At 37.3% G+C, this 21,034-nt stretch overlaps 3 protein-coding genes and 1 pseudogene across 3 annotated transcripts; 1 reads left to right on the top strand and 3 right to left on the bottom strand.

The window, feature by feature from the left end:
- Positions 1-1,937: 1,937 nt before the first annotated feature.
- On the bottom strand, positions 1,938-2,368 carry LOC137948882 (uncharacterized). Its single transcript, XM_068795084.1, has one exon. It carries the CDS (start codon positions 2,287-2,289, stop codon positions 2,113-2,115), a length of 177 nt encoding a protein of 58 aa, XP_068651185.1. The 5' UTR covers positions 2,290-2,368; the 3' UTR covers positions 1,938-2,112.
- Positions 2,369-2,846: 478 nt separating this feature from the next.
- On the top strand, positions 2,847-6,850 carry LOC137948538 (O-fucosyltransferase 31-like; annotated as a pseudogene).
- A 651-nt stretch (positions 6,851-7,501) lies between these two features.
- LOC137948144 (O-fucosyltransferase 31) lies at positions 7,502-12,639 on the bottom strand. Its single transcript, XM_068794111.1, has 10 exons — positions 12,326-12,639; positions 10,798-10,860; positions 10,626-10,707; positions 10,394-10,464; positions 10,133-10,221; positions 9,841-10,044; positions 9,461-9,731; positions 8,306-8,533; positions 7,994-8,191; positions 7,502-7,901 (listed from the first exon to the last, which is right to left on the bottom strand). The coding sequence occupies exons 1-10, from the start codon at positions 12,515-12,517 to the stop codon at positions 7,692-7,694; spliced, it is 1,608 nt and encodes a 535-aa protein (XP_068650212.1). The 5' UTR covers positions 12,518-12,639; the 3' UTR covers positions 7,502-7,691.
- A 476-nt stretch (positions 12,640-13,115) lies between these two features.
- Positions 13,116-18,787, bottom strand: LOC137948136 (peptidyl serine alpha-galactosyltransferase). Its single transcript, XM_068794098.1, has 8 exons — positions 18,344-18,787; positions 17,342-17,512; positions 16,786-17,029; positions 16,500-16,700; positions 15,385-15,860; positions 15,036-15,200; positions 14,705-14,948; positions 13,116-14,227 (listed from the first exon to the last, which is right to left on the bottom strand). Exons 1-8 carry the CDS (start codon positions 18,640-18,642, stop codon positions 13,571-13,573), a joined length of 2,457 nt encoding a protein of 818 aa, XP_068650199.1. The 5' UTR covers positions 18,643-18,787; the 3' UTR covers positions 13,116-13,570.
- Positions 18,788-21,034: the final 2,247 nt, after the last annotated feature.

Raw genomic sequence — 21,034 nt, 5'->3', positions numbered from 1 at the left:
AATTTATTCTATTTACTAACAATTTACTTTTTTTAATTCATGCAGGTCTATAATATGTACATTAGCATTATAGGGTGATTTAGCCCTAGCAAATATTGAATTATTACATATATCAACATTCCTATGTATTTGCTTAGCAACTTCGGTGCAAATAAATGAATATGATGGTGAGAAATATTTATACTTTATTATAAATAAAAATATCTAAATTTTTTTCTAATTGTTATCTTATAGGGGCAATTTTTTTTTGTTACATCATTTGTCAACTCCAGTGTCATTAAATCCTTTGATAGATGAAACAAGAAAACTATTCAAAAGGTAAGATAAAGTTCATCAATATTTTAAATAAATATAAAAATCTTATTGCAATTTATTCTAGAGGACCTAACGAAGGACAAATGCAAAATCTAACTATCACATTGTAAAAAAAATTAAAAAAATTGAATTAGGTCATTTTTTTTATATAATAACATTTGCTTGAGACTTATTGCACTTAAAGTTTTTAACTTTTTTATGTTTCTATTTCAACTTTTAATGAGTTTATAATTAAAATCATCCAAAATGGGCAATTGTACATTATGACGTGCTTACATTGCAATGAAAAGAATATAAAATGAGCGATTATAAATCCTATTTATGAATGTAAGTATTTATTATTTCACTATTTTGATTATATTTTTATATTATATATTTTTCCCAATATGTATCATACAAACGTAACAATCACGAATTTGGAACAAAAGATGGATGGTATGCTGAGAGATGGAATATTAGATTTTTTTTTATATATATACAAGAAATTATTTGCATAAGTATTTAAACATTTAAGAATGGTAAATCTCATAAAAATTTATTTTAATATTATAATTGTATGTGTGAGTAGTAATTCTAATTTCGTACATAAATTTATATTTTTTACAGGGAAACATCAAATACGTCTACGAAAAAACCCAAAAAGGTCATTTAGAAGGATTATACATCTCTACTTAACTAATATTAACTCAAGTATATTGAATATCAAATTATATTAGAACTTTGAAAAATAAAATATTTACTTAACGAAAACTTAAATGCCTAATTAAAAAAAATACTAGAGCAACTCAATGATTAATCACTATTATCCACATAAAAGGTCCTCATAAGTCATGAGTAGACCACCTTCTAAGAGAAGACATTAAGATCTTATAAGCTCCCTCATAGTCAATGAGGACAATTATATGACCTAGGGGGGGTACTTTGGAAAGCTGCACGTTTCCTTCTCATATCTTCCATTATTACCAATTCTCCTTACAATATTACACCCAATTACAAAAACCCTTATCAACAAAGGTCAGACAAACAAACCCCACCACAAGCTGTTTTTTTCTCTTCCAATGAAGCTTCCTGAGAGAGAACAAATAACAAAAGTGAAAATGGTGTTTTCAAACTGACATTCAGGAGCCCATCTCGGGCGGAACAGGGAAGTTGGCACCTTCTCTGGCCTCTTCTCTTAACGCCACCAGTGACAGTTGCTTCGACCTCAACCTCTGATCATTTTTTTAATGGCAGAAATCCCTCTTCTTTGTCAGTATCACAGATCATACATATCCGATCTTATCCCAACAACCGAAGCCACAGCCCGTCGTATCCCGATTAATCCTGAGACCAGAAAACAGTTATTCTAATATGACTCAGTGTAGTGAGCTCACCCGACTCACGACACGGAAGCTGGTTGCCTCCGCCGGCATCCCCTCCTCTCTCCGATCTAAGTGAGAGTTTGGAACTGCAAATGGCGCAAACAGATTTGTGAGAGATTCTCCGGTACGAAACTGGTAATAGTGAGTGACAAACCCACGAAAGATTTCATCAAATTTAAATTCTTAGTTTTGAACTTTTAATGACAAGGCAAATATTAGCAGAATTTTCGTCGAAATGGAAGACTATGAGAACGCATCAGAACAGAGATGGTTGGCCAAACCCTCATTTATCTCAGATTAGCTACATGATATCGCAATTTACACCTCGATTACTCTCATCTACACCACCGCAAACCGCATGACAAAAAAAAAAAAAAAAAAAAAAAAAAAGAGAAAAGGAGATAATCTAAAAGAAAAAGAAGGTAGAAAATAGTGTCTAAGCAGCTCGGGCGACCGCATGGAGTCGCGACGGCGACGAGTAGGGCAAACTCCTCAAAATGAGAAACCTCATTCGCCTAGGGAACGGCGCCTCGTGGAAAAACTGCTCCAGAACCCTCGCCAACAGCACCGTGTACTCCTCCAACAGCTCCGCCACGATCGCCACCAGAATCATTTCCCCCAAACCTCCCTCAAAACCCCCGGGACAAAACTCAACAAAACAGAATTACAAACTTGAAGAAAACCTCGCCTGTCGTCTTTCCTATCAGAAACGCAAAGGCTTCTTCCACACTGCCGATCCTCCACGACAAAACCTTCCTCCTTCGAATCTTCCCACCCAGCGAGCAACGAAAGAAGTCGACGGCGCCGGTCTTTAATAATAAACGGAGGCGAAACGAGTCGCACCTTCCAACGGCGGAGCGCGGTTCCTGTGTGCTGCGTGGACCACTGACCACGTCTCCACGTGTCGAGTGGGTCACCATCTTTTACAAAAACGACGAAGCTTGAAAGCGGTTGAGAGTGAGAGGGTTCTGGAGAAGGCGACGCAGCGGGTTTTGGCGACCTTAGTCCTTATCCACATACGCCACGATGTTCAGGTAAAAGTCAGGGAGCTCATGGATTAGCGTAGCCCACGGGAGTTGGAAACTGACAGAAGACCGGAAAAGGAAAAGAGCGCCCTTGATTGAAGGAGGGTTTATGATTGAGAGATGATAGTGAGAGAAGAGTGAGGAAATGGCAAGCGGATTGGTTCGAGTAGAAGAAAAGAGCAAATACTTGACCATCACCCTTCTTAACCTTCAAGTTAAAGACTCAGTAAATGCTACTGGCTACGTCAGTAGAGGTGTAAACTTTGAGTAGTCCAATTGAAATTGAAACATACCAGAATAAGTTACACAAAGGCTGCCCCATTCAATGCATCCTCTACCAATATGCTTTGGACGTCTCTCCAACATTCTTTTCTCCATTCAAAATGGATTTTTTTTTTAACTTCCACCCTAATTGAGTTAGATAGGATTAGGAAGACTTTCTTCTTCTCTCCTTCTCCTCTCTTATTCAAACCCTCTTAACCTCTCTCTAAGACCCTTTTCATCGTATGTGTTGTATATTTCAAACTAATATTTGATTAGAACACTCTTTTTTTCAAGAGTTGAATGCTCCTAAGCCTAGAGTGTGGTTGTTCATTCTGTCGTTTTCTCAGTCAGTTGGATGGTCCTCACGTCGGTGCTAAAATATGGCAAAATGTTGTTTGAGTAATAAAAAGCATTAAACATGTTGGAAAGAGGAAGCAAATTAATTAATCTCAGGTTGGTGCGTATATCTCTTATCCTTCTCTCTTTTCATTTTTCTTTCTTACATATCTATATTTTTTTTTGTTAAGTTGGGTCTAAGGCCCATTCTAAAATGATTAGCCAACTTAGAAAACCTCTTTCCCAACTAATAAACTCAAGATCTTTGTATTCACTAATTCATGTGAGACTATTCCTTAACACTCCCCCTCACATATAGACCCCCTTCTTTTGAGGCTTTACATGTGGATAGTTTAGATGGAGGCCCTCTTTTGTGGCTCTGCAAGTGAATAATTTACGTGTCGACCCATATATAAGTATCTACTCTGATACCATGTTGAATTTATAGAAAAAATAAAAACTTCATTGACTTGATGTAATATGAGTACATGAATCCCTATTTATAATAGAGGAAAATAGTAGAGTCCAATTACAATTAAACTACCCTAGTCCCAATTATACCCAAACTCTAATACTTAAAAATAAGTCCTAGCATAATTAAATAACTTAACATAAATAGAAGACTAACATAACTAAAACACATTTAAACTAAAACTTCTTATTGTGAGAGTCATGTAAGACTCTTCCATATTTTCTCTTTACACTCCCCCCTCAAACTGGAATTTATAACTTCAGCTTACAATGACAATGATTCTTGGTCTTCAATTTTCTTTTGTTGAAAAAATATTCTTCACAAGTACAATTCTTCATTGATACAAAAACTTGTGCTCCCCCTTTCTTGAATATTTTGGTCACATAAAAATTACTCTAACATATGGAATAAAATAGTTATTTCTTGTACTTCTTTTTCTACTTCTCCCCCTCAAGCTGGGAGGTAATGGCAGTGATCTCAATTTGAAACAAATAACATAAATGTAGTAATAATCTCCTCTATCACGGTGTCCCAAGGATAAATACGAAATTGGACACAGATTCTCAAAAGGTAAAAATATGTGATAAAACATAAGTCAAAACCAATATCAAATGATTTTGAACAAAAAAAGTAACGATAATCACTAAAGTAGGTAATGCATGTCATTTAGAAGATAGAGATAAAAATCCCAAGGGTACCAATAAAAAGTCTCAATGTACTTAAAAACACCCTTATATATAAAAGGTAAACCAACCGAAGCAACACACAAGAAGTTGGCCCAATGGGATATGTGAGAGTCAAAAAAGGATGGTAAGAGAAAGGTAATCGGAAAAAAAAAGTGAAATATTTTCTTGATATTTTTTGTCAATAATAGCAACTCAAAAGTAACGCAAAAAATTTGGCTTAAATTCTTATTTTTTAATGCAATAGGATACCAGCATGACCTTTGTTTCTTCCAATGCAGATATATCCTTAAATATAAATTAGATTGACATGAAATTTTCTCCTTCTCAAACTAGACTTAAGTACCTTTCATCCAATTATAACTTCTCTTCATAAAATATACTTTTTTTGAGATAAATAATCTGATAGATTTCGGTCTCTGTAATCTGGTCGAACTAAATACTCTTTCTCCTTTTGCTAGCACGACTATTGACTCTTCCAAAATCAATATCTCCATATAAAAAACTCAGATTGAGAATTTGTTGAATAAGTAAGAAAATAGACTTACAAATATTTCTTTTGATATATAATTCTCCATATAAAGTCTCAATCTTGATAGCATAATATGGCTTGAAAGTTGAAGTTTTCTGCGTCTACTCTAACCTCTCTTGCAGTCTGATCTCTGTTGCTTCAAATATCGATTTCTCTTTGTATAAAACTCTTATTTCTAAAATTATTTTTTCATTGGAAAGTAGACTCGAATATCTTTCCTTCAATATATATTATGCAATATGAAAAACTCAGTATAGGGGTGAAAATACAAAGAAAACAACTGGTATAAGGATTGAAAAGAAAAGAAAAATATACGAATCTAAACTGCTAGAGATAATAGATCAGAAAATTATCACATTATCTTTGTGGGTTGACTCGGTCAACTCACAGAACCTAGTCTGATACTATATTAAGTTGGGTCCAAGGCCCATCCCAAAATTATTAGCCAACTTAGGAAACCCCCCACATATGAGTACTTGCTCTGATATCATGTGAAGTTGGGTACAACACTCATCCCAAAATAACTAACCAACTTAAGAAACTTCTTTTCCGACATCTTTCGACTCACTAATCCATGTAAAATTATTCATTAACATTCTTCATTTAGGATTACCTACAAAATCACAAGGATTCATTCAAGTCTTTCTTGATGGAGGAGGGTAGGAAATTGTTTTCCAGTTGGATATTTAAAATTTCCTTAATGAAACTCTAAAGGAAAAAACAGGAAAAAGAAAAAATGTTCAAACCTACCAGCTCAGTAGTCACAAAATCTTGTAATTAATCTAATTACCTGCTTGTTTCCTGACATGCTTTTACTCCCAAAAGATTTGTGATGCAATTGTTGTTGCCAAAATTTTAAATGCAACTCTTGTAATTCCACATTTTTAGGTCAATCCTGTCTAGAAACGCAATTTATATGTAAAGGAAGATTTTTTTTCCTGCCTTTTATAGTTGGATGTTGATCGATTGTTGTATCTGTTTTCGCAACTCCTTTGCCGATATATTTGATGTTGATCACTTCATTGATGTCCTGAACGATGAAGTGTCAATGATAAAGGAAATACCTAAAGAGTTTTCTTGGAGCACTAGGGATTACTATGCTACAGCCATTCAAGCTACGAGAGTTAAAACAACACCTGTTCATGCATCGACAAATTGGTATCTGGAAAATGTCTTACCTGTTCTGCAGAGGTATGTGTAGATATGGTTCTCGCTCATCTTATTTACCCTTTTTTTGAGGATTTTATGTGAATCTTCCCTTGGCTCTGTTGTTGTCTAAATGATACAATTCTTACTGTTTGTTATTCAGTTATGGGATTGCTGCTTTTGCTCCATTCTCTCATCGTCTAGCTTTTGACAGCTTGCCTTTAGACATCCAACGGCTCAGATGTAAAGTAAATTTCCAAGCTTTGACCTTTGTCCCTCACATCAATGAATTGGGAGAGGCCCTTGTCAAACGCCTTAGAAATTCACCTGGTTTAACCCAAAACTTGGCCAAAGGGTACATAATGGAGAAAACGGAAGGAAATCTCAGTTAGGGAAATGGAAAATTTCTTGTGTTGCACCTTCGGTTTGAAAAGGTATTACAGATTTTGTTCTATTTCGTGCTTCAGCAATTACTCTTGTATTAGCTTGATCTGAAGGCAAAAGCATTACTAACACATTTTGTGCTTGCAACTGGATTATTAGGAAAATTAGCCTTTTGTTGGAGAAATTGATGAATTGCGGTGTTTCTGTTGTTTCAGTTTGGTCACCGGACATATGAGAACTCGAAGATAATACGTCCAAACATGGTACTGTTGGGTCAGCTCTTTCTAAACAAAAGCATGGGTTGGTCAAAGTTTCAAGAAGCAGTACAATAGGGTCACAAAAATAGACAAGGGCAAATTAGAGTGAGGAAGCCAAAACAATCCATCTACACTTATCCCATTCCAGATTGCATGTGCCAGGCATAAATAGGCTCTCAGGCTCTCAGCAGACCTAGGGTTGAATTCCCCTTTCCTTATTCTATAATAGGCTTGTTGTGCATATATTTTGTAGCTATTACTATTGTGCCTCGTATAATTTCAGGGATATACCCTGCTATTGTATGATTATATCGTGAATGTATGCATTTGGGAGCTGTGATAAGAGTTTGATTTTCTATGCCATCTCATAGTTTCATTTTGTAAAACTAGACGAACTCAATAGTTGATTGCTTAGCTAACGATGGGAGATAAACTAATTCGTGCACAGTTCAAAGTAGGTGGACAAGTTTTTGCTCCCGTTCTCACCCTGTAAGGCCTCTATAATTCTCTCTCATTTCTTTTCCTCATCTACTTTTTCTTTTGATTCTGTTCGTCTATCTCGCAGCCCCTATTTTGTGTTCTGTGTAACAGGAGAAGAGTGGACAAGTATCCAATTATCGCCCCATATCATATGCCCTCTATTGTTGTTTCATTTGTCATTCTCATTTCTTTCCCTGGTCGCTTTTCCCATTTCATTCTTGAATTTTGTTTTTTTGTTGAAAACAATCATACCCCCCTCACTAAAGTGGGCACTTATCCTTTGATTTTACGATACTAATCATACAATAGCAGTATATATCCCTGAAATTATTCGAGGAACAATAGTAATAGCTACAAATATATGCACAATAAGCACAACAAGCCTATTATAGAATAAGGAAAGGGGAATTCAACCCTAAGTCTGCTGAAAGCCTATTTATGCCTGGCACATGCAATCTGGCACGGGATAAGTGTAGATGGATTGTTTTGGCTTCCTCACTCTAATCTGCCCTTGTCTATTTTTGTGACCCTGCTGTACTGCTTCTTGAAACTCTGACCAACCCATGCTTTTGTTTAGAAAGAGCTGACCCAACAGCACCATGTTTGGACGTATTATCTTCGAGTTCTCGTATGTTCGGTGACCAATCTGAAACAACAGAAACACCGCAATTCATCAGCTTCTCCGGCAAAAGGCTAATTTTCCTAATAAAAAATTAAACATAGAACAGGTGATACTACCATAGCGTTATGCATGTTGCCAGGAGAAGCAGATATAAACACATCACTACGCATGCTAACATGGTAATCCAGTGCAGCCAACATTGAAGCCTTTCCTTCAATTCTAGACCTCTCCTCCTCTGAAGACAGACTCTTCTTGTCTTCCATTAAAGGAAACAGCTTTCTCAAAGTGGAAATTCTTGCTTCTCCTCCATACACCTAAAGAAGAAACTACCACGATTCAGGCCCTTTAAATTCAAATATGGCCTGCATCTATAAATGCGGAGAAAAGAGTTGATGATGGTAATCAGGAGGTGGCAAGGAAGTAAGAACCTTGTGAGAAGCTAGATAGAGGCGAGTAGTGTTGTCAAAACCTAAAGCTGCCAGCAGCAATCCAATCTCTTCAGGCGTCAATGGGCAGCGGCCCTGATTCCTCAGCTCCTCATCAGTGAACTGAGAATTTAATACCCTTCCTTGCCAAATCACCTGGCGATACTTTGCAAGGGCCAATTTTTCAGCTTTTCCCCCACCAAAGTCACATGCAGAATGAGCAGCCATGTCCTGCAGACAACAGGTTAAAATGAGAAAAATAGTAATTGTGCTCACAAATTGGAGTGGACATAGTAAAGTAAATTTATGTATCCTTCAATATAAGGACCACCAAGAATGGCAGCAAGTGTTAAATGTTGAATCTTGTGTAAACTAATATAGAACCCATGAACTGTTATTCAACCATGAGTAATTTTGCAGCATGACCAAGAAATAAAATGAATGCTAAGGTAACATGCCAGAAAGCTAAAAACTCACCTCAATTTACACTGGACAAACTAATTTCAAGCACCAACTTGCAGCGTCAATGTCAAATTTTATGGAAAATTCCACTAAGCAATTCAACGAGATGCCATTTTTTTATAATAGGAACGTATGCCGATACATGAAAAAACTATTTCATTATTTTTTTCTTCTGTGGTGTTGTTTAGCCTCTGAATCAGTATAACCTCGAGCCTATTAAATGAGAGTAAAACAAAACTACCTGCACAGCCACAACGCTGATTCCTAAGCTACAAACTAGTTAAATAAGCTTTTCTTGAGGATAATCAAGTAGTCCTTTGTCTAACATTTTCATAATAGCAGATACAAGAAGTCTAATCCTCACAAAAACCCACCCAAAAAGGGTAAGAAAATTCAGTGATTATGTCTTTTATGAAGGAAAATGCAAACAGCTCATGTACCAAACCAAGTAAAACTTGTTACTAGGATCATGTGTACATCTCTGCTGGATATTATTTTCCTCTCTGTTTATCACTTATGTTTCATATTTCTTTTCCTATTTTCACTCCTAGGATACAACATCCACTGAAGCAGATGTTGACACACATAGAAGTAAACGATTTCATTCGCAAGCACAAAATGTTTTGAATGCTTCTACCTTCCAGATCAAGCTAATACAAGAGTAATTGCCATTAAATAGAATAAAATCTGTAATACCTTATCAAACCGAAGGTGCAGCACAAGAAATTTTCCATTCCCCTGACTGAGATTTCCTTTTGTTTTCTCCCTTATGTACCCCTCGGCCACATTTTGGGTTAAACCAGGTGAATTTCTAAGGCGTTTGACAAGGGCATCTCCCAACTCATTGATGTGAGGGACAAAGGTCAAAGCTTGGAAATTTACTTTACATCTTAGCCGTTGGATATCTAAAGGCAAGCTGTCAAAAGCTAGACGATGGGAGAATGGAGCAATGGCAGCAATCCCATAACTGAATAACAAACAGTAAGAACTGTACATTTAGACAACAGCAAAGCCAGGGGAAGATTCTCCTCTAAAAAAAGGTAAATAAGATGAGCGAGAACCATATCTAGACATACCTCTGCAGAACAGGTAAGACATTTTCCAGATACCAATTTGCCGATGCATGAACAGGTGCTGTTTTAACTCTCGTAGCTCGAATGGCTGTAGCATAGTAATCCCTAGTGCTCCATGAAAATTCTTTAGGTATTTCCTTCATTATTGACACTTCATCCTTCAGGACATCAATGAAGTGATCAACATCAAATATATCGGCGAAGGAGCTGCAAAAACAGATACAACAATTGATTCAACATCCTACTATAAAAGGCAGGAAAAAAATCTTCCTTTACATATAAATTACGAAAATACCTAGAGTCTTGCCAGACAGAATTGACCTCAAAATGTGGAATTACAAGAGTTGCATTTAAAATTTTGGCGACAGCAACTGCATCACAAATCTTTTGGGAGTAAAAGCATGTCAGGAAACAAGCAGGTAATTATATTAATTACAAAAATTTGTGACTACTGAGCTGGTAAGCTTGAACATTTTTACTTTTCCTTTTTTTTTTTTTTCCTTTAAGAGTTTCATTGAGGAAAATTTAAATATTCAGCTGGAAAACAGTTTCCTACCCCCATTCTCTGTTGGTTCAATCCTCCATCAAGAAAGACCTGAATGAATCCTTGTGATTTTGCAGGCAAACCTACATGAAGAATATATAGATCTTATAAGAAAGAAAAATGAAAAGAGAGAAGGATAAGAGATATACGCGCCAGCTGAAGATTAATTAATTTGCTTCCTCTCTCCAAGATGTTTAATGCTTTTTATTGCTCAAACAGCATATTGCCAAGTTTTAGCACTGACCTGAGGCCTTTGTGGAATCAACACATGGTTTCCATCCTTGGTTGGGTAAGGGAGACCAAAGATCAGACTGTTGTCCATCCAACTGAATGAGAAAACAGCAGAATGAACAACGACGCTCCACTTGACATAATAGAGAAAAACAGAGGAAAAGAAAGACATAATCCACACTCACTGCTTGGCGTTGTAGGGCACCCTTTAGTAGTGGTAGGTGTCTTGGCTTAGGAGCATTCCACTCCTGAAAAAAATAGTGTTCTAATCAAATATTGCTGACACTTGACTAAATGACCTCCAACCAAACACAAAAAAGATTGCATTCAAGTTTTGAATTCAAAAATCTTAGAAGAAAACAAGGTCACCCAGAAAATTTTGGAATCAATTCTTTATATCATTTATGGTGTCGAACTACAACATAACCCACCAAAATCAAACAAGTATGAATTACTAGTCCTATACATGCATTGAGTACCACTTTGCTTGCTTGCAAAGGAGTCAAAAGTAAAAACAACTTTGTTTGCCACATATTGTAATAGTCAAACTATTGATTTCCTTGTCAAAGTACCCGTGGAGGAGCTCATGAAGAAACATAAAGCTCCTATGTGACATAGACAAGAGAACAGACAGATCTGTATTAAATATCAAAGTAAACATACTGTAGAACATGAAACACATAAAAAAAAAGGGAATACATAACAGATATTATATTTCAGTGATTCTTTTCTTAGAATTTCAATGAATTTTTAAACACATTGTTATGTAAAGACTAGTTTCCAATATACAGCACATACTAAAACAAGAAAATCACAGACCCATTTGCATTAGTTACAGTGTACAAGAACCTCAGGTAAAGAGAGCTATCTCACTATATTTCCACAAGTTAATCAAAGAAAAGTGAAAGAAAATAGAGGTTATGAAATACATGAACATGTATTGAGCTCAAATAGGTAGACAACTGATTAGTCAGTTATCAAGCAATCAGTCCAGTCCATTGCCTCATCTTGAGTATATTCCTGAGCTTGCTCAGTCCGACCACATCCATGTTCACAGTAGAAAAAATCACTGAAGTGGATAACCAAGAATAACAATAATCAACTTATTCATTAGAAAAGCAAACAGAAAGCAATCACTAACAGATGAAGAGGATTTGTATATTTTGCATCCACAAGTAAGATTTCCGATAAGATGGCCTAGATGACCCTAATTTCAGAAAGAAAAAAAAAGGGGGGGGGGGGTCCTCAAGCAACTAATTAGTCCACTGTGTTTACTCACCCCAATCACAAAAGCAGTCAGGAGAAAAAGAAGAAAATCAGCTACTTACTCCATATTCTAGCTTGCCTATAAACCAATTTCTTTGACCTTTGGTTCAATAGTTAAAGGGGGGTTCTTAGTGCGAGGTCTTGGTTCAAGTCTCACCAGGGTATAGGGTTTTTTTAATATTCCACAACAAAAAAATACCGAATTCACAAACAACCTCAATTCACAGCATTCACGTGCCTGTACACCAAATGTCCCCCATAAAAACCCTAGTTGTTTCTCCATTTTGCTAAAAAAAAAAGAAAGAAAGAAAAGAAAAGAAAACTACAACAACAACGATAACGATAAAAATAATAACAACACGAACTACACACCTAAAATCTTGAGGAAAAATATCCTCGTACAAATCAAACAAAACAAGATTCTTCAAAGAAGGAAATAAAGCTCACAGAGAAGATTGAAGGCGAGGCATGGCCCAATGGCGCGAAAAGATTAGGGCAAAAAATAGGCAGTAACAACACGAGGAGTCCTGCTAAAGCTCCATTGTTTGATTGGTGAGAGTAATAGTTGTAGTTCTTCATCTCTGCAGCGGAACTTGGAACGGCGCGGATGCTGGTCGAAACTCTAGACCTAGATTTCATGGAGTAGCGGCCATTTTTTATCCTCTTCAGTGTCCGTCGGCACTCTCGGAAGTACTGACAGCAGCGCAGCTCAGATGATAGCAAAGCGCTACCTCGATCGAGGCCCCAGTCGAGACAAAATAATGAGCGTAATCAATATAAGGAGATGAGGAAAGCTGTCTTCGGATGACGTCGTACCGACACTACAGTGATCGATGATTAAATCACCGAAAAACTAAAAAAAGGTAAATAGAGACGTTAGAGGAATCTTAGAATTCGCAAGTGTAAATTTACCGTTGGAGAGCGAAGCGATTGAAATGATCAACTGTGCCTTCAGAAAATACCCCGACGAAGCAAAAATTCCTTCTGCCGATTAGACCTTTGCGATCTGTGGTCCAATTGATTTGGATCCGATTTTGTACAGAGAGGGACTCGCTCTATTCTGATCTAATACTTCTTAACTCGCCTTAACTTTATTGATCTAACTCAGATTTTCATATGTAAAAAATTGGCAATTTAATATATTTCTGCCAATAAAAATTAAATATAGAATAAAAACTTTTACTTAATAATGATTTCTACTAGAAAATGACTCTTTGTCTTTTAGGACAAATCGATCAAATAAAAAAAAAATTATTTAGCCTTGTCTTTAAAAGTTTTCCATACAAATAACAAGAAGAAGACTTGCATACTTAACACTACCTCTTTGCTCACTGTATTATTTCATTGAAGCCACAAGCTTGCAAGATGTTCTCTCACAGTTTTAGTTAATGTCAAAACTCTGAGGAAGTTTCGGTAGTTAAAGATACAACAACATGGCAACCAGGAGTTAACAGCACTTACATTCAACAATGGTTGACCGTGCACAAGTGAAAATCACCCTCAAAAATATTTCGAGAAAGCTGTAACCAGAAGCCAACTACATGGAAGACCTGAACAACCTTGTCAAGGGAAGATCATCAAAATCTATGCGAGTCTTTGTCCCGTAAAGTTTCCCAATCATCAAACACAAGCTGCTCGTGGAATGTTAGATGTTGCCGGGCAGATTTGCAATTTTAGAAGCCACCAATTTAATTATTCAGGAATTTGAGAGCTTCCACTTGTGCCAAAATGTCCAGAATAGGAGGTTCTCCTCTTGCTCCTCACAATCTTGCTCCTTGTTCCTTCCTCTTTATGACCTGAGAGTACAACTGAAATCACAGCTAAGAAACCCAGCACAGAGATGGCCCAGAGACCTATGAGCCAATACCTCAAAGAGCCAACAACACTGTGAATCACTAGTAGTGGTGATTCACGGAATGCATCAATGGGCACATTCAGCTTTCTTATCGAGGACAGCCCTCTCTCTGATCTTTCAACCCTCTGTGATATTGTAACCTCATTTTCGACCTCTTGCTGCAAATTGGATTTTCTGTTAGGATCAGGACAATTCCTTCTTTTATGATGCAAATAGAGAGCATCATTTAATGTTGTCATGCATTCAATGCTTAGTTGGTCTCGGTGTAAGATGTTCTCATCTGTTGAAGTAAGAGTTGATGGATCAGGTGGCGCTGGAAACTTGGCCCAGCAAGTGTTAACTAAGTCCGCATCCCTCCAATTTGCTTTGTCAAAACTCCAGTTAGCAACACTAAACTCTAGCCCGTAATGAAGGACCCGGGGATTGGTGCCAGGTATTGGAACATAACCAGGGTAAAGCAATATCTCGTTGTTTATGGTGTGCCTCAGATTTAACTGCACATAGTCGACATCAGACAAGTCAGTAAAGAATGAGAAAGAATTAAACATTTACTAGATAAATACATGAATAGTAGCTAAGGTAGCATTTTGGTGACAGAAACTACAACAACTATTTGACCAAATCCTGAAGAAATTTGGGCAGTTCAATCATTTTGCCTCCACTAGAAGAGTTATGTCAAAAGATCCAAAAGAAAGTTCAAATTGCAGCTGGGTGTTCACACAAACATTTCACAGGAAAATATAGTGAGAAATAAACACCAACAGGATAATCAACAGGCTATGAAACTAACAAATATGGAAAGAAAATACTGGAGATAAAGCTCCCAGAGCCCATATAATGTATGCCTAGGTGAAAAAGAATAAGAAACTAATATTTACCAGAGAAACAAACACTTGAGGAATGTATAACGAATTAACATTATTGATACAAGCATTCAAAGATGAAACTGTTCACACCACATTGTGTCATACCTCTGCTGCACCAAACGAGTAGCCATACATCTCACTTATCCAGCCACTTCCGAAAATGTCTCCAGTAATATTTGTAGCATAATGCGCTTTGTCAGCCCGGACCTCCTCTGTTTTGTGTAGCCAAAGTAAAGCAAACTTTCGAAGATCATCTATATGCATGATTATTACACCTCCAACTTTGTCGCAGGCCTCAGGATGACGGGTGTGGATTTTAGCAAGCTCATTATCACAGCCAATAAGATAGCTAACAGGTTTTAAACTAACAAGTCAGACATCAATACAAGTAAGATTAAGGAGACCAACAGAAAAGAGTATGTCTTCTTTGGCTTACTCATATGGGGTTGAAACTGGACGACCACGTTCTGCATTGAACTCCCATGGTGTAATCGGCGCTCTTAGTATCATGTCTGCATCCAAAATAACTATAAACTCTGCATCAATATTCACATGATTCAGCCAATGGAGTACTGCAGCTGGTTTATTGATTGCAGGGTACCTAATAACAATGAGAAATAAATTAAAATTTTAGACTGACAAAATAACAAGATTAGGAACAGTCTCACTTCAGCTTAAAAGAACTACCACACGAACCATGATAGATAAAATATTCAGAATATACTTAAACCACCAAAGGAAATCTAATTAAATCATAAAATCAACCAACACTACAAGGAACATACCAGTCGCCTGTCAAAGGATGTCGACTCATTGATGGAACATAATGTGTAGGTGCTAGATCATGCCCCAGATATCGTCTTAGGTCTTCGTCAGTACAACTTAGAAGCCTAGTTATGTTTCCAGGTTGGCCACTCAAGTGGAAACTGTGCATGAGGCCTACAGTTTGCCAATCAAAATATGGTGTACACTCCGTGGAGAATACTGTATGAATTTTTGGATAAGTTGTCCTTGGAACATCATTAGCTGCCTTGTTGAGCTCAGCTTTCTGAATTCCTGTATCCTTATGTTTCAGATATTTGGGTCCTGTGAGCTCAGCAAACCTCTTGCTTTTAAGAAAACTCAAGTATTTTGACCATTGAGGCTTAGAACAGCCCACTGACAAATGATGCAACAGAAGCCCTTCATTTAAAGTGTTAATGCATTCTATGCTCAAATACAAGCCTCGTTTTTTGGTTGGATTAGTTTCCATTGCCTCAACCTGCACACAGACCGACAGACAGAAGATGTTACCTATGCAGTTGATGAATTTGTTGTAAGATGGCATTCCATAAAGTAAGAGATGAGATATAGGCAAACTGGCACAATAAGTGAGGAAAGATGGGGAAAAACTCCTACTCTACGTGGTTGTACCTGACATCTGCTCAGACATTTTGGACTTGTGAAAATTTTGAGCTGGCAGTTGATAGACCATGACTCAGAAATCTTACTAACTGAACAAAGTGCACTTTAGGCAACAAGCAACTTTTCTAGACTAAGGGTGCACCATACATGATGGATATACCACATGTTGCATTTCTAGACTCAAGAGTCCACCTTTAAGCCACTGTCAGATCATAGGAGCTACATGAATGGTAAGATTCCAGGCTTTGATTGCATCAAAATTTAGAACCTTAGATAGTTGGTTGCAGCTTGCAAAACCAAATGATACCCACATGGCTGACCCAGTCCTCAGCCCCATAAACTACCAGAAATCCACATTTTCGCCACCACCCATGACATGTCATACAATTTTCACATTTGTTATAAAATAGTATCTTTATATATATCTGACTTTTATAGATAGCTAGCTTGATGATGTTGCTGTGCAAAATTAAATGTTTCTGAAGTGATATTACACCTCTCTGGGATAAGGTGGACCAGGGAAAAGACGGTTGCATTCATAGACAATATTGTCCTCGTGATGACTTAATTTGTTGAATGACCAATTTCCAACACTAAATGGTAATCCGTAGTGTAACAGAATAGGCTCAACACCATTTCTTGGAATGTATCCAGGGTAGATCATCAAGTCGTCATTAATTTTGTGTCGAAGTCCAACCTACAAAAACCAAAGTTGAAGAAAAACATGAGAAAATAATCCATTGTTATGCCTAAATAATGAGTCAGTGTATCACATGTCTTACTTCTGCAGCACCAAATGAGTAACCATACATCTCACTAATCCAACCCTTCCCATAAATGTCACCAGTTATGTTGGTTCCCCAGTGCTCCTTGTCTTCTCGTACTTCTTCAGTCTTTGAAAGCCACAATGGAGCCAAGGCCCTTAGATCATCAATATGCATTGCTAAAAGCCCACCCACCTTGTCACATAGTTCAGGGTGTTTTGTGTGTAGACGGGCTAGAATATTATCACACCCAACCAAGTAACTGAAGCAGATTCATGTGAAAAGAACAAGGCAACAGTCCATGCACAACAGCAAGACAAATTTAAGATTGCTAACAGAAATTGAAGTAAAAAAAGAAAAACAGAATACTAATAGAATGAGTAATGAAACATGAGAGACTATCACAATAAGAGGCTATGAAGGGTTAATTTACATTAAAGCATTGAAATTGAAAGGAGACCTGTGAATTATTGAAATGCGACTACAGGAAATGAGCACTGAAATCATGTTCTTGTTTTTTGAAAAAAAAAAAATGTTCTTGTTGGAAGGCATGAAAAGAACTGAATATATGTACCCATAGTATGCAGCAACAGGCTTGCCTTTTTCTGCACCAAGTTCCCAGGGTATAATGGGACCTCGGATGATCATGTCTGCATCCAGAATCACAACCCAATCAACATTGTGTGCATCTTCACTATGTTTAAGCCAGTGGACAATTCCTGCTGGCTTATTGATTGCAGGATACCTGAAAAAGAGAATTTCATGAGAATTTTAGCTATACATTAGTTCTCACAGAATGACAACTTTTCTGCAGAGAGACTATTTATTTGGGTTAAACGAAGAAAAAAAATACAAGGCATTGTAGACTGTATGCTTACACCAAGACCACAGAAATTCTCGACCTGAACCTCACGATTTTTTATTGAGAAAGGTTTGGAAAAAAGAAAGAGGACAGATGGTTTTCATGGACTCAAGTGTTTACAATGCTAGCTGGCCCAATAGGGTAACTGAAACTACTCTTTCTTAAGCATGATTTTCAAAGGGGATCCTATATTTGCATAGTCTATGCCATAAGTTTATGGGTAAATTCCTAACATATGACCATTGGTAACTATGGAACGGACATTAAATGCAGAGAAGGAAAAGAATGCAAAAGACAATCTGAAGTTTCCAGATATCCTCAATTTCTAACAATAAAAAGAAGGTAGCGTCCTCTATAACATTTTAATTCTCCTTGAAACATCATCCAATAACAGCAAAATGTAACAAATTTATTAAAGCATTTAAATGGAAAATGGCTAACCGTCCTGAATGTAGATAGCAAACATTGATTGGCCAATTGACTAACAAATGAACTAAAGGCCAAGCGTTTAATTTAAACAAAATAAACTAACAGATTCAGCAAAGTGTCCGAATCATTGAAGGTAAACCACCATACTGGAAATTCAGTATTAGAACCCATCATTCCAAGAAACCATAAACAAACTTACCTACACGAGTGGCAATCATTTTCAAATAAAGCAACAAGAGGAACATAGTGATTGTTCATCAATTAAATCATTACAAGCGCTCTTACCAATCTCTTGTTTTTGGGTGTTTGCTCATGGAAGGCACTTCAAAGGTTGGCGCAATTTCCATCCCTTTGTAATTCTTCTTCTCCTCCTCCGTACAGCTCAGAAGCCGAGTGATGGGACCCGGCTGACGGGCCTTCTTGAAGCTGTGTACCAGACCCACCGTCTGCCAATCGAAGTAGTTCTGGCATTCCACGGAGAATAACGTGTGGATCCTCCATGGAGCCTTTTGAGCTTCCTGGCCCACTACACCTCCGGCGTCCACCAACACCAATGCCACCAACAAAGCTACCCATCCATCCATTGGCGATTAATGTCTGTATCTCCGGATACTTCTTACATGAGAAGTAATCAGCCTCAGAGCCCTGAAAGAGTTGAAGGTGATCGGAAACGAGCTTCTGCTTTCCTTCGATGTCAAAATGTCAACTCCGCCTCCGCATTTTTTAATTAGAAATAGAAATCTGGGTGAAACCCAGGAAATTTATATCCCGGAATGGGGAAACTCTGGAAAGAGGTTTCGGTATCGTATATTTCCAAGAAATGTAAAGAACTGCAGTGCCCAAAAATTTGTCGCAGAAAGTCAATGACACAAGATAGTATAGCAACAAAATATTATATAGGTAAATAATAATAATAAATATTATGGTAAGAAGGGCAAGGCAGCATGACGTTATCCAAATTCCTAACTATTGCACTGTATAACTGTATAGCGTGATTGTTTCCTCTGATCCGTGATTGTATTTTTGATTTTATCCCTTGATTTTAGGATCTAAATTGATCCTAAAATCGACTTGTAATGTATTATAAATAGCCTCCTAGACGGAGAAGAATACATCATTGAAAATTATCCTGAAGGTTCTGTTTTTACATGGTATCAGAGTGGGAGAAGTTTTTCTGTTGTCGCCCTAAACGAAGAAGTTGCCCCATGGCCAAAGACGGAGACGACCTGGTACGTAAAAAACAATATTTTTCGCTTAACTTAGGTCTGATTTCATTATTCATTATTCTGCCGACCTGGACCTGAACTGGGCCAGAACCCGAATTGAACCGTACTGTAACGAAGTGGACCCGAACCAGACCTGAACCAAACCCGAATCGGACCCAAAATTTGAATAAACCCAGAGACAGACAATGGGGAGCTATCGTCCAATTTCTAGCAAAGCTAACAACTGGGTATGTATTCGCAACAACGTTGTTATGAGATTATTGGTTATCCAGAGTGGTGGGACTTCTCAAAAAGACCTCGAAAAAAAATTGTTGGGGAAAAGTTGTTACCTACTGCAAACATTGCGCATCCAAGTATTATCAGTAAAACTTCAGTATTCTCTGTATATTATAAGAATAGAACTTGGATTATTGATACAGGTGCATCCGATCACATGACGAGGGATTCCAATCAGTTCAAATTTGTCTTACCTTCTCCTCAATCCATTATTTCCATCGCCAATGGTAGTACCTCTCATATTACTCGGGAAGGATCAATTATTTTGTCGCATAATCTTACATTAGATACTATCCTTGTTGTTCCATCTCTTGAATATAATTTGTTGTCTGTTAGCCAAATTGCTTCAACTCTTGCTTGTACTGTAACTTTCTGGCCCTCCTATTGTGTTTTTCAGGACAATCTAACCCGGAAGATTTTTGGTTATGGTGTTAGACAGTGCAAACTCTACTATTTGGAGTTAAAAGATAATGGGGGATCGAAAATCAGTCAATCAAATCAAGTTAGTAGTAAAGACAATGCTCGAGCAACTATATGGTTATGGCATCGAAGACTCGGTCATCTTTCCTTTGGTTATCTTAAGAAATTGCTACCACAACTCTTTTCAGTTTGAATAATTTGGATTTTCATTGTGATACTTGTGAACTGGCTAAGAGCCACCGTATCTCTTATTTACCGAGTTTGAATAAGAGTTCTAAACCTTTTGAAGTTATTCATTCTGATGTTTGGGGTCCTGCAAAGGTTCCCTCTATTTCTTGAGCTCGGTATTTTGTGACTTTTATTAATGAATGCACTAGAATGACTTGGGTATCCCTGCTTATTAAAAAGAGTGATGTGTGTCTAACTTTTCAGAAATTTCACCAAATGGTACACACTCAGTACCAAAAACAGGTTCGTGTTTCGCAATCTGACAATGGTACTGAGTTTGTCGATGCTTCTCTTAGTAATTTTTTGAACATTCATGGAATTCTTCATCAGACCTCATACACCTATACTCCCCAACAAAATGGATTGGCAGAGAAGAAGAATAGATAACTTTTGGAAGTAGTGTGTCTCTCTCTCTTTGGCATGAACATGCCTCAATTTTATTGGAGGGAAGCTGTCAAATCTGTTGCCTACCTTACCAATCGAACACCTTCTTGAGTTATAGACTTTCAAACTCCTCAACAAAAATTGCACTCCCTAATTTTTATTCCCCATCTTCCGAATCTTGAACCCCAGGTTTTTGGGTGTACTGTATATGTTTATATCCCAAAAGTCTTGCGAAATAAACTTGATCTGTGTGCCAAACGATGTGTTTTTGTTGACTATTCTGATTTTCAAAAAGGATATCGGTGCTATGATCCACACACCCGAAAGGTCCATGTAACTCTAGATGCATCTTTCCATGAATTAAAACTTTATTACTCAAAGGGAGTCTCTCAGAATTCTCTTAAGGGGGAGAACTCAAGTGAAGAGAATAGTGGAGGGGCTG

The sequence above is a fragment of the Aristolochia californica genome, unplaced genomic scaffold, assembly GCF_029961685.1.
Source record: "Aristolochia californica isolate CCGP_79_NKW_82.1479 unplaced genomic scaffold, dmAriCali1.0.hap1 SCAF_13, whole genome shotgun sequence".
NCBI lineage: Eukaryota > Viridiplantae > Streptophyta > Magnoliopsida > Piperales > Aristolochiaceae > Aristolochia > Aristolochia californica.
The sequence above is the reverse complement of the archived record's forward strand: the minus strand, read 5'-3'. Positions and strand labels throughout refer to the sequence as shown.